This window comes from Marmota marmota, unplaced genomic scaffold (assembly GCF_001458135.2).
Source record: "Marmota marmota marmota unplaced genomic scaffold, marMar, whole genome shotgun sequence".
In the NCBI taxonomy this organism is placed as follows: Eukaryota; Metazoa; Chordata; class Mammalia; order Rodentia; family Sciuridae; genus Marmota; species Marmota marmota.
In genome coordinates this window covers 1151228-1162136 of record NW_026000068.1, presented here as the reverse complement: position 1 = coordinate 1162136, position 10909 = coordinate 1151228, and the positions used below count along the sequence as shown (strand labels likewise).

Here is a 10909-nt window from a genome sequence, read left to right as displayed (position 1 = left end):
CGCTGCCCTCTGGAAGCTCACCAGCGAGGGCTGCCTGCTCTCTTCTCTCTAGACCCTAGAGGCTGGAGCTTGATTTCTTTCACCCAGAACCCGCCTCGCCTCTTTCCTCTACCGTCTTGGGGACCCTGGTGTGCCTGTTGTCTGTGGGCTCCTCCCCACCACCTTGGAAGTTCGTCCTAGGAAAGAAGAGACCGGAGAGCTCGCGGGAGGTGTCTTTATTCAGCAGGGCCCCTGCACAGGGAGCGGCGCCTACACTGTGCTCCTGAGGTTGAGGCACCCCGCGGTGCTGGGCGACAGGGTGCCGATGCTAATGACGATGCTGTTGGAACCGTAGGCCACAGTAGCCACATGTCCCGGTTTTCGTTTCTTTGTCCTGAAAAAAATTCAAAAGGAAAATCTCATAGTGCACACTCCACTTCCAACCACAGCCTGAGGAGCAGCACAGGACAGGAGATGCATGTCAACCAGAAGCTCACTGAGGCCCAGGTCGGGGCTGAGCTGGGACGAGCAGGCCCTGGATCCTGGTTCACCCTGACCTGACCTGTGGGGCAGCGGGAGGCAGAGGATGGAGCCCCACCTCAGGCCCTGCCTCTGCAGCCGTCCCAAAGGATGGCCAGAGGAACTCCCGTGCCCCCAACAGCTATAGCTGGCTGCGACCCACCTGCTCTCTGAGCCCGAGGACCAGGATGCCCCAACCTCAGCCCACGGGCCGGGCTCCAGGGATGTCACCTGGACACAAGGTGACAGCATCCTGTTCTAGGCTGCTGACACCTTGCGCTGCTACACTGCCCTTTACCCTGACAAGCACCCAAGATGAATGCCAGCTTCCAGTAAAGGCCACTTCCAAAGGCGACAGGCCACCAACCAGGACACCAGCTGGTGAAACAAGAGCCCCACCTGCCCCGTCACAGGGTCTGCAGTCTTCTCTCCTCCAGCACATGACCTGCACCACTGGGGATGTGCCCCAGGGCCTCACAGCTCCTCCACTGGCCCGTTCCTCGTCCTCACGAGCCCGTGTGGTGCTAGCCGATAGGAAAAGCCTCCCTTTGAGGGTCTCATGCTGCCATCCCGACCTTCAGTGTGGCTGGATGCAGACAGGTCCCTCAGGGAGGAGGTTAAAATGGGTCACTAAGGTGGTCCGCATGAGCAGACACATGCAGAGGGACCACCACATGTGGACACAGGGAGGACACAGCGTCTGCCAGTCAGGGAAGGCCGTCAGGAGAGGGCCTGCCCGCCAACCTGGGCCTCCAGCCTTGGGAAAGGCATGGACATCCGTGGCCTGAGCCTTAGGCTGAGGCACCCTGCCTGGCAGCCTAGGACAGCAGACAGGGGGATGGCTCAGAGACAGGCCTGGTGCTAGAGGGGGGAGGGGGGAGGCCCCAGGACGACACCAAGCCAGCACTCAGGCACGAAGCTGCTTCCAGAAGGCCACTCCACACAGGCCCCGCCGTGCAGGCTGGCAGGCGAGTGTGTGCAGGTGACCACTGGGGACCAGCAGGCCACACAAAGAGCACCAGCGAGCAGCAGGGCTACCTACCAGGTTTATGTACACCTTGGGGTGGCCCAGGGCGCCCCCGCCGCCGTCACAGGAGATCACCCGGTGGTCCACCTCGCTCACAGGCTGCTCTGCTATCAAATCAATGGCGAAGTTTTCATTCACCTGGAACAAGAGGAAACTTAGCCAGGTGCACACAGCCTGGATCATCTATACCACGGAAGCTTGTCAACAGCACCCACCCAACCCATGACCCGGCACATTTCACTAAAGATGACCATCATAGTCTTTCCACACAGACGAACAATTCCGTGAAACACAGCCACACGTCCACATTGACCCTTCACATGGAATGCAAGGATTGGAACAGGAGGAAGAATTCTCACTCTGCCCTTGGCTCGGCAACTGCCAAGCCTGCCCCAGGTGCCCACACTCACTCTCCTGTCCCCTCCAGTGCCTGTGCCCACCGTCTCCAGACCCAGAAGAGCACAGCTGGCCACAGGCCTCCGGGCTTTCTCGAGAGACCTGACAGGGAAGCTGGTGTGTGGCAAGCATGACCCCACGAATGTCATCACGTACATCCACACCCACACGCTCTCGCAAGCACAAAGACACCCACACAGACATGCGGTTCAGAACAGTGAGTCCTCGAGAGAGTGCCAACTCCGATCTACAGGACTGTCTCTGCTAGTGTCCACCCAAGCGCCTTTTTGCACGGTGAGAGCACTGGAGCTCAATGACAGCACATGCTAACCCGCACAGTCCCCAGCTGAAGGAACTGCGGGCCCAACACCAGAGTCCAGGGGCTGCACCCCCACCAGAGGCAGATCCCCACCAGCATAGTTACGGCTTCACAAAACGCAGAGCTGGCCCTGCCGCAGTGAGTCTCCACCTCCCGGCTGATTCAAACACGTTTTCACACATCCAAACAAACCTGAAGGGACAGGCAGCACCAGGCCCTCCGGTCCTCCCCAGCCTGGCAGGGAGCCTGCTCCGCCTCACCAGGTGGGGGAGCGTCCACAGCAGGTCCTGACCTGCACACATGGGGCTCCTGCCGCCGCCTCCTTCTCCATCACAAAATGCTGCATGCAGCCACCAACCAGCACTTCCTGGAAAGCAGTCCCCTTCCCCAGAGCCCCCTTCCATAACAGTGCCCAACGTGCCCTGTGTGCGGCCGCTGACTTCGCGCTCTCCATGCTTCTCCCTTAACGGCACTGCATGAGCAGCCCCGCACACAGGTGTGCACAACAGGAAGTGTGTCCTCAGGGAGCACCGGGCAGTGGGCCCCTACGGCCTGAGGATGAACAGCACACAGAACTGTCAGACGCTGGCCGGGCTCAGCCCCGCCTCTGGGGGCACCTCAGAGCAGCTCTGGGTGGTGTTGCTCTCCGTCAGGGCAGCTGAGAGCTCCGCCAAGTCCAGGTCTGCCGCCCATTTCCACAGGACTCTGGTGCCTTTTCCTGTGTATTTTAAAGTTCTTCATCGTGGAACATCAGACCTTTATCAAATCAGGCTGTGACTGTCCCACCACACACCCAGGTTCTGACTTCCAGCGTGTCACCAGGACTCCGGCATGCCCCTTCTCCAGGCGCATTCTAGTAGTGACTTGTCCAACTGCAGGAAAAAGCCTACTGCGAGGGGACTGGGCATGCGTCAAGCTGACCCGTTAACTTAGCCAGACACCCCGGACAAAGCCGAAACATGTGCACAAGAAAAAGGCCCTCGCCTGTCCAAATCTACTCCGTGCCTCGGGGACCAGCCCTCAGCAGTGGCTCGGAACCACGGCAGAGCCCTTCCTCAGGGTCTCCTGTGTCTGCTGGCGAGTCCTGGTCTCCTCGTCCACCGCATCGCCTACCAGACTAGTGTAACGAACCCCTGTGAGGAGACACACGAAAGGGCAGACAGACACGGGGTACAAGTGGGCAGACCGACGGGAGCGGAGAAGAGTAAAGAGGTGAAGAAGAGGAAGTGTCCGCTCCTCCCTCCTGCCCAGCTGATTCACTCAAAACAGGCCACATATTACTCTTCACCGTGACTACACCGTGAGGGCCAACTGAGATCAGGTCCAGGTTAATACAAACAGAGCCTCCCACACCCAAGGACGTTACTATGGAAACCAGGTAGTGCACCCGCAGAGTTATCTTAATAGCCTCAGGGGGAAACTGCTGGGCATTCCAATTGTGGGAATCAGGGCGCCAGTTGCCCCCAAGAGTTTGCCCACTGGGGGACGCTTCCCTGTCTATTTCCATGGTCAGAATACCTACAGACTAGTATGCACCATCTGGCAGAAACCTGAGAGCCTGGGAAGAAAGAATTGCTCTACTGCTCCACTTCACAGTGGCTTTTTACAAAGGAATCCAACATCCTGGCTTGGTGAACAGCACCTCCTGATGCCCCCGGTTGGCAAATCCAGAAACCCAGGTGGGGCTGACCTCCAGGAGTGTCCATCCCTGACTTAACTGCCTCAGTCAGCAGCTGGAACAGCCAGAAGACAGGCATTCTCACTGCAAGAAGCAGAGCCTTAGCGGTAAGAAGCCCACCACACAGTGCTCCGCCCACCCCAAGCCCCACTGAATCCACCCTTGTTCCTTCATGAGTCACCAGGCCTGCTGCAAGCAGGAGATTTTCCCTTTTCCAGAGCACTTCCACAAAAGCCAGCTTAGGAGGCCAGAGGCTCCACAGCTGCTGCATACCACAGGGGACACACTGCACGACGCAGCGTCCCGCCCTTCCCATAAGCCATGAGGCCCACAGGAGCACGGAGCCCGACATAAGGTCAATAGACTGCCCCAGGTCACTCTGCAAGGCTGGCTGGGTAAACAACCTTGCTGTTTCCAGTCGGGTGAGAGCTGCAGTCCAACAGGGTCCTGGCAGTCCAGAGGCATGCTGGCCTCCACCCCTGCAGCCCCAACTCCCACCTGCACATTCTGGACTACACCAGGCAGACAGACCCTCGCCAGGACAGGAGCGGGGCTGAAAACAAGCCCAGAAGCTCACGACACAGGTAGGCAGCTGTGTCCAGAACTACCTGGCCAGGGCTGGGGAGTCTTGTACCACTGCTGGCAGAGGCTGGCCGCCGAGAGGCCATGCCCAGTGCCTCTCGCCACAGCTCATGGAAACATGGCCTTCCAGAGGGGTCGGTGTTTCTAGGAGGACTTGTCAGTGACAGGCTACCACCGAGTGCAGCCTCTCGGAGCTCTCTGGAAACAGAGAAGTCACCGGAAATGACGGTGCCCGAAGCCCACAGCAGTGCCCAGCAGCGGCCGGCCTCCACTGTGGCGCTGCAGGCCCCTCGGCCACGACAGCAGCACCTGCGGCAGGCCTGTCGCAACACGGGACACTACGTGCCAACGTGCCAGAGGCCACACTCACACCCCCCAGGCCCCCGCACACCGAGACCCAGGTCTCCTGCGGGAAGGGCGGCTGACGCCGGGCGGCTGCTGACACACGAGACTGCCCTCCTGTCACTTACTGCGCAGCCCAGGGCCACCCTGACCTCCCACTACTAGCAGCTGCTCCCCAGAACTCAGCTCCACGCAGGAGGATGATGAAAACGCAGTCAACACGCCAGCCTGCACCACGCTGCCTCGGGGCCCCCCCTGCTCTTCCCAGGGGAGCGGACGGGAGCGGCAGGGCTCCGCCGGGTCCTGTGAGACCATCTGTGGACAGACTCACAGCTGCTCACTGCCACCCTGGAAATGACAACCCTTCCTCTGATCTGGGCATGCGGACACGATTCAAACCCCAAGCCCCAGATTGGGTCCAAGTGGTGTTTCCTCTCTGGGTTCCTCTTTGGCTGAGCACGGTGGTACACAATCTCCCCTGGTCACCCAGGTTTTATTGCCTTCTACTGGGTGAGTTAAAGAAATACACTGTTAGGTGCCCCCGCCCCCTGTTCTCTTGTGGCAGGCAGGTCCCCTGGGCTGAGGGCCTTTGGCCTGTACAGTCCGTCTGTCTTGATCAGGAAGCCCTTCCTCCCACCTCCTCTGTTGGGGCTGTAACTTTCCTGTGGGTCCGCCCCTTCAGCCGCCTTTCTTCCATCCTGGTCATGTTACCTTTAAAGCTAAACACTGTGTCCTGGAAATGGACCACCGGGATTTTCTGTTACTCACAACAGAGTCAGGGCTGATCTTGCGGCTGCCTCGCAGAGAAGCCACCACATCTGAACCTGGGTGACTAACGGTTTGAACATTTTCTCTGGGTCCTGGGGGGCAAACAGCCCTGGCCAAGATGGCAGGCCTGTGATTCGTATTCCTCAAGAGGACTCACTATTCATGTCTTCTATGCCCTGGCCCAGGAGCTGCCCCACCCTGGTGACAAGTGACAATTTCCCACCCTGGTACAGCATCAGCATGAAATCCCTTTCCTGCCTGAGTGGTCTGTGACAAACAGGGTGGAGTGAGCACTGCTGCTGAGCCCCTGAAAGGGACCCAGTCAGTCTCCACAGGGGCCTGAGGTCACCTTCTCCCCAATTTCTTTCTCTCTTTATCATGTCACACTGTGTTGCCAGCTGGCCTCACACCTCAGCCTCCCGAGCAGCTGGGATCACAGCCATGTGCCTGCGGCCCCGGCTTCATCTTGTTTCCCTAAGATGGCAAAAGGCACATCAACACCAGCATCTTAAAGCCCTTTGAGTGCTGAGATGGCTGTAAGCATTTCACAAAGTTGTACCATCATGACCCCTGCTCACCTGTCCCTGTAACCCACTGCAGCACCACGAAGCCCCCAACACTTCCCACCCTGTCATCAAGGTTCAGGCGACTACATCAGAACCCCCGTCCCTTCGCTCTTAGGTCTGGACAGCGTCCCACTGTGCATGCACCATGTTCCCATCCCCTGTCCTGTGGAAGGAGGCCTGCATGGCCTCCACATCTTCTCCACGGTGAACAGCGCTACGTGAACACAGCTGTGCAGATCCCACGTGCCTGCGGCCCCGGCTTCAGTTCCCGTGGGTCCAGTTAGGCATGGAATGGCGGGTCCCGGGTTCCCTGCAGCGGCTGCCTTGACGGCACTTGCTGGCTCCTCTCTGGGCCCCTGATGTGCTTCCACACCACACACTGGCAGCTTCCTCTCCAGCATGGCTTGCAGTTGACTGTCCACCAGCCTAAGCTGCACACACTCTTCTCAGAAGGATCTGTTCACCTCACCTGGAGAACCTGTGAGCACCACCTGCAGGCTCCCTAAAATCAGTGATGGCTTGCACCTTAAAGTGCCATTGAAAAGCAGCGAGGGGCTGGGCAGGTGAGGCCACAGGGTCTCTGCTGACATCCCGGCCAGCCCCAGGCTATGGAGGTCACAACAGTGCCCAGAACCCATCTCCACCTGGCTACAGAGGTCCAATGTGGGTTGCCTGGGTGCAGACTGAGGAGGGAGCCCATCCCACGGGGAGGGAGGCTGGCTGAAGGACCCAGTCTACAGGTGTTCTGCAGCTTCTGCCTAATTGCTTACCTTCAAACACTGAAAATGAGCCTGCCCTCCAGCTGTAAGGAGAGCAGCCGCACAGCAAGGTGCTCTCTTCCCAGTGCTTCCTGGGGCAGCTGCTCCCAGCCCATCCCTGTCTCAGGCACCAGGTACCCACGCCCCAGGAGATGAGTAACCAAGACTCACTGTGTTAGAAAACTCACTGGTGGGGGCATGGCTCTGAATGCAGCCGGCCAGGACAACCCAGCACCCGAGCTTGTAAGCAAACACACCAATGCACTCTGGCCAGTCCCCACCACCTCCAGTCCCAGATGTCCCCTTCACACCACTTCCCACTGCAGGCCTCAGAGTACCACCAGTGCAGGAGAGGGATATCTGCTATCAACAGTGCATGTCTGACAACCCAGTAACGGCAGCAGAAGAACCTGCAGCCAGGCATCCACCTTTCCAGGGGCCCAGGGCACCACCAACTCCAGGACCACATCAGGCCTTACTTCTGTTCCCTTTCTTGTGGGGGCGGGGCGTGCCTCATTCTGTGGCATATCTGCAGCCTCCTCTCAATAAGAGCTGCCACAAACTGGGACCGTGGGGCCCTATACAGGCACTCTGCAGCCATGGCAGCTCAAGACTGCACTAGCCCCATGGGGAGGTGCTTCCCATTCTCTCCTGCAAAGGCCAGCTCAACACCCAGTGTTCTGTTACTCTTGGTCTTCAGATTAAGTCCAGCTTCATCTTATTTGTTAAAATACTACCAATGAAACTAGAGATAGTGAGATCAGGGGTTGCCAGAGGCTGGGTATAGAGGATGAACAGGCAGGCGCAGAGATGTGCTGGGCAGGAAAACCCCTGTGTGCTCCTGCAATGGTGGGTCCCCGTCAGTGCACATCTGTCAAACCCAGAGAGTGCATACATTAGGAGCGACCCCTCTGTAATCTGTGGGTACAAGTCAGACATCAGTTCCAAAATCGGTTCACCAACTATAACAAAGGTCCATGCCAACACAAGATAGATGTGAGCAACAGCAGAGACCGTGAGGGACAGAGGTGTTTAGGACTCTGTGCTCTGTTCAGTTTTTCTAAAACCCAAAAGTGATCTATAAAATTACTCTTAGAGGCCAAGCTCACTGGTAGAGAGCTTGCCTAGTAGTGTGCATGGCCCTGGATCCCTGTGCCTGCCCCCCCATACACAAACTGAAAAGTCAAAAAATTAGGTCAAAGGGGGATTTCTCCACTGGTAGCACCATGTTGGTGCTCAAAATGTCTCAGATTTTGGGGTGCTCCAGATTTTTGGATTAGGCATGCTCCCCCCACATAAGCTTTTTGAATGCTTACCTGTCTTAACTAGATCTTTCACTCACCTCTTTCTGGCGACCTACAAACCGAATTTTCCTGTAGTCTTTATCATCATAAACCTGAAAGAAAAAGACCATCTGTGATTTCACAGTCCAGTTCTGAAAGTGGTCACTGAACATCAATGACAATGTTTCAGGGAAGTGCATTTCCCTGGCATTTAGGCCTCTGAGGTTGAACCCAACGCCCAAGAAGTGTACTGTGCAAGAAGGAGCGTTTGCCAGAAAGATTCTGAAGGCAGGTGGAAAGCCTAGGGGAGCTGGCCAGCAGGAAGGGAAGAGAAGAGACAAGCCTGACTCGGGAAGGACCCCAACCTTCTTTTCACATATGGCAAACGGCTTCATTTCCTCCTCTAAATACTAAAGACAAGTACACAGGGTCATCTGTTGGTTCACCATCGTAGTGGAGCGCCATTCTGGGCTTTACGCTACATCAAACTTCTCGAGTTAGCAACACCCTCGATTTAATACTAAGCAGCCTTAAGAAATTTGACCAAAAGAACTGGCGGTTACAGACTTCCAAAAGGATGTCTGCCCTAGACAGCGGGCAGGGCTGCCCATCCGACAGCTCCTGAAGGTAGCCCAGGAGCGGCCCAGGAGGGCTGAGACCCCCACCGTCCCGTCGGTGCGCGCGCTTACGAACACTAGTGTGCAGGAGCATGTCAGTGAGCGGGGCAGCACGAGCGTGCACAGCGTGTCAGCTGCGCGGGGCAGCACAAGAGTGCACGAGCGTCCGTCGGTGTCTGTGCGACCCCCGATGCTGTCTGCCCGCTGCCTCCCGCGAGCCCACCATGCCGTTCCCCGCCGAGCCGCGGACCAACCATTACCTGGCCGGTGTGCGTGACCTTCTCCCCTGTCGGCGACACCCGCACGCCGAAACTCCGGGCCACCCGGGGCAGCCACAACAGCTGGCGGAAGGTCACTGCCGCCGCCATCTTGCCTGTGACCCTTGACCCGGCGCGCCGTCGCTCCGAGGGCCGCGCATGCGCCTGGCTTCCGGCGGGGGCCTGTGCTCCCGAGACTTCACCCCAAGAGGTGCGCGTGCGCTTCGCCGTCTGGGAGGGCTGGGACTGCGCTCAGTTGAGGCGGAGCTCTTTGAGGACGCAGGTGTTCCGTAGTTAGTAATGCCCAGCGACTCTTACTTGGGAAAAGGCAGAGGAGGGTGGAAACTGAAGATGCACTGCTTATATTCTAATGACATCGATGATCATGAGAAGTTTAAGTATCGGCATTTTTGGTAGACATCAGTGCTTAGCGGAAGAAAATGGAAGTGCATCCCCCTTGCAAAACATGCAGCGTTCCTGGTAAGGAGGCAGCCCAGTTCGTGGGTTTCTGCAACAGAGACCTAATAAAAGCTACCAGTAAAACTACAGTCGATTTTATCTAGCATGCAAAAACACAGGCTTGAGAAATGCCTAAGACAGGGTACAAAACTCTGGCCTCCAAACCTGGTATAGACTGTTTCGTCCCTCAGGCTTCGTCCTCTAACGTAAACCTTTTTCATAGACTTTTCCAAGGGTTAAAGTCACACAGGGGCCAGCCCGTAGAACGAGCAAGCTCGAACATCATAGGGACAAGATTAAGGTGGGGCCCTGAATTTACAGGAAAAACAGGAGTGGGGTTGAGGTGCTAATTCCCTAAGGAGTTAACAGAAGCTTACATGTATCCATCCGGGCATGCCACAGTCTGGATTCTGGTTTGATGCACTGGTAGCTGCCGCCAGAGTCTGAGGACCAGGTGACTCCAAGAAAAAACGCCTACATATTGCTGGCAGGTATTGGGAAATGATAAAGAGGAAGAAAAGTCGATAAGAAACAATGCGCATAAAAGCCTTCAGAAAAAGAAAAGGTGGTCCAACAAATGCCATGCTCAGAGGCAGAATTGTCTCAAAGCTAATAAAACTCCAGGATCCTGGTGCTCACCTGGTGAGGTACAAAGGTGGGCTGCCTGATTAGCCTTGTGAACTGGCGGAGAACAAGTGCCAGCCTGATAAGACTCACTTCGCTATACGTAAAAAGTGAGATGGATGAATTCACTTATAGATACCTGAAAACAAATATTCAGAGAGCTAACTGGACAATCTAGGTGTTCACTCTAAAATTTGTTGCACTATTTTACGTGTTTGGGGCTTTTCATAATGTTGGAGATAAACAGTTTATTCGTGATCAATTAGGGGCACTGTCTATATCCACTCGCCTCTATGAACCCCTTCATATTTCTGCCAGGATGTCACTTATAGAACGTTATCTTTCACATATGTTTAGACACTGGTTTGTCAGTTTTTCCTATGTCTAAGTGGTTGTAATTTCTTTTTCATTGTGAATATGCAGTTTCACTCCCACTTCTGCATTTTCGCCCAAGGCACACAAGTAGCCGACCGGAATGGTTCGCGGGAGCCCGGTGCGAAACGCCCGGCTAGCCTAGTGCGCATGTGCCTTTAGCTCTGCGCCTGATGGAGGGTGGGGAGGGGCAGGAGACTCGCCTCCATCTTACTTCCGGGCGGTAGCGTCCCGCGCCACTGAGCAGGCGCCTGCGCAGGCGCAGGAGCGGAAGAGCGGGTGGTGGTGCGGACGGACGGTTCCTTCCCAGGTCAGGGTCCGGGGTTCCGGGCGCCTCTGTTTCCCCGGGTGGGCAGCGGGTGG

General features: G+C 56.7%; 1 protein-coding gene across 2 annotated transcripts; it reads right to left on the bottom strand.

The window, feature by feature from the left end:
- Positions 1-203: 203 nt before the first annotated feature.
- Positions 204-9253, bottom strand: Ndufs6 (NADH:ubiquinone oxidoreductase subunit S6). Of its 2 annotated transcripts, XR_007351518.1 has the most exons (5): positions 9095-9253; positions 8277-8330; positions 1541-1663; positions 898-1102; positions 204-373 (listed from the first exon to the last, which is right to left on the bottom strand). XR_007351518.1 is itself a non-coding variant. In XM_015490444.2 (4 exons), exons 1-4 carry the CDS (start codon positions 9200-9202, stop codon positions 308-310), a joined length of 351 nt encoding a protein of 116 aa, XP_015345930.1. In that variant the 5' UTR covers positions 9203-9253; the 3' UTR covers positions 204-307. The 2 variants fall into 2 exon arrangements, 1 of the variants encoding a protein (XP_015345930.1); XM_015490444.2 differs by lacking the exon at positions 898-1102.
- Between the last annotated feature and the right edge of the window lie 1656 nt (positions 9254-10909).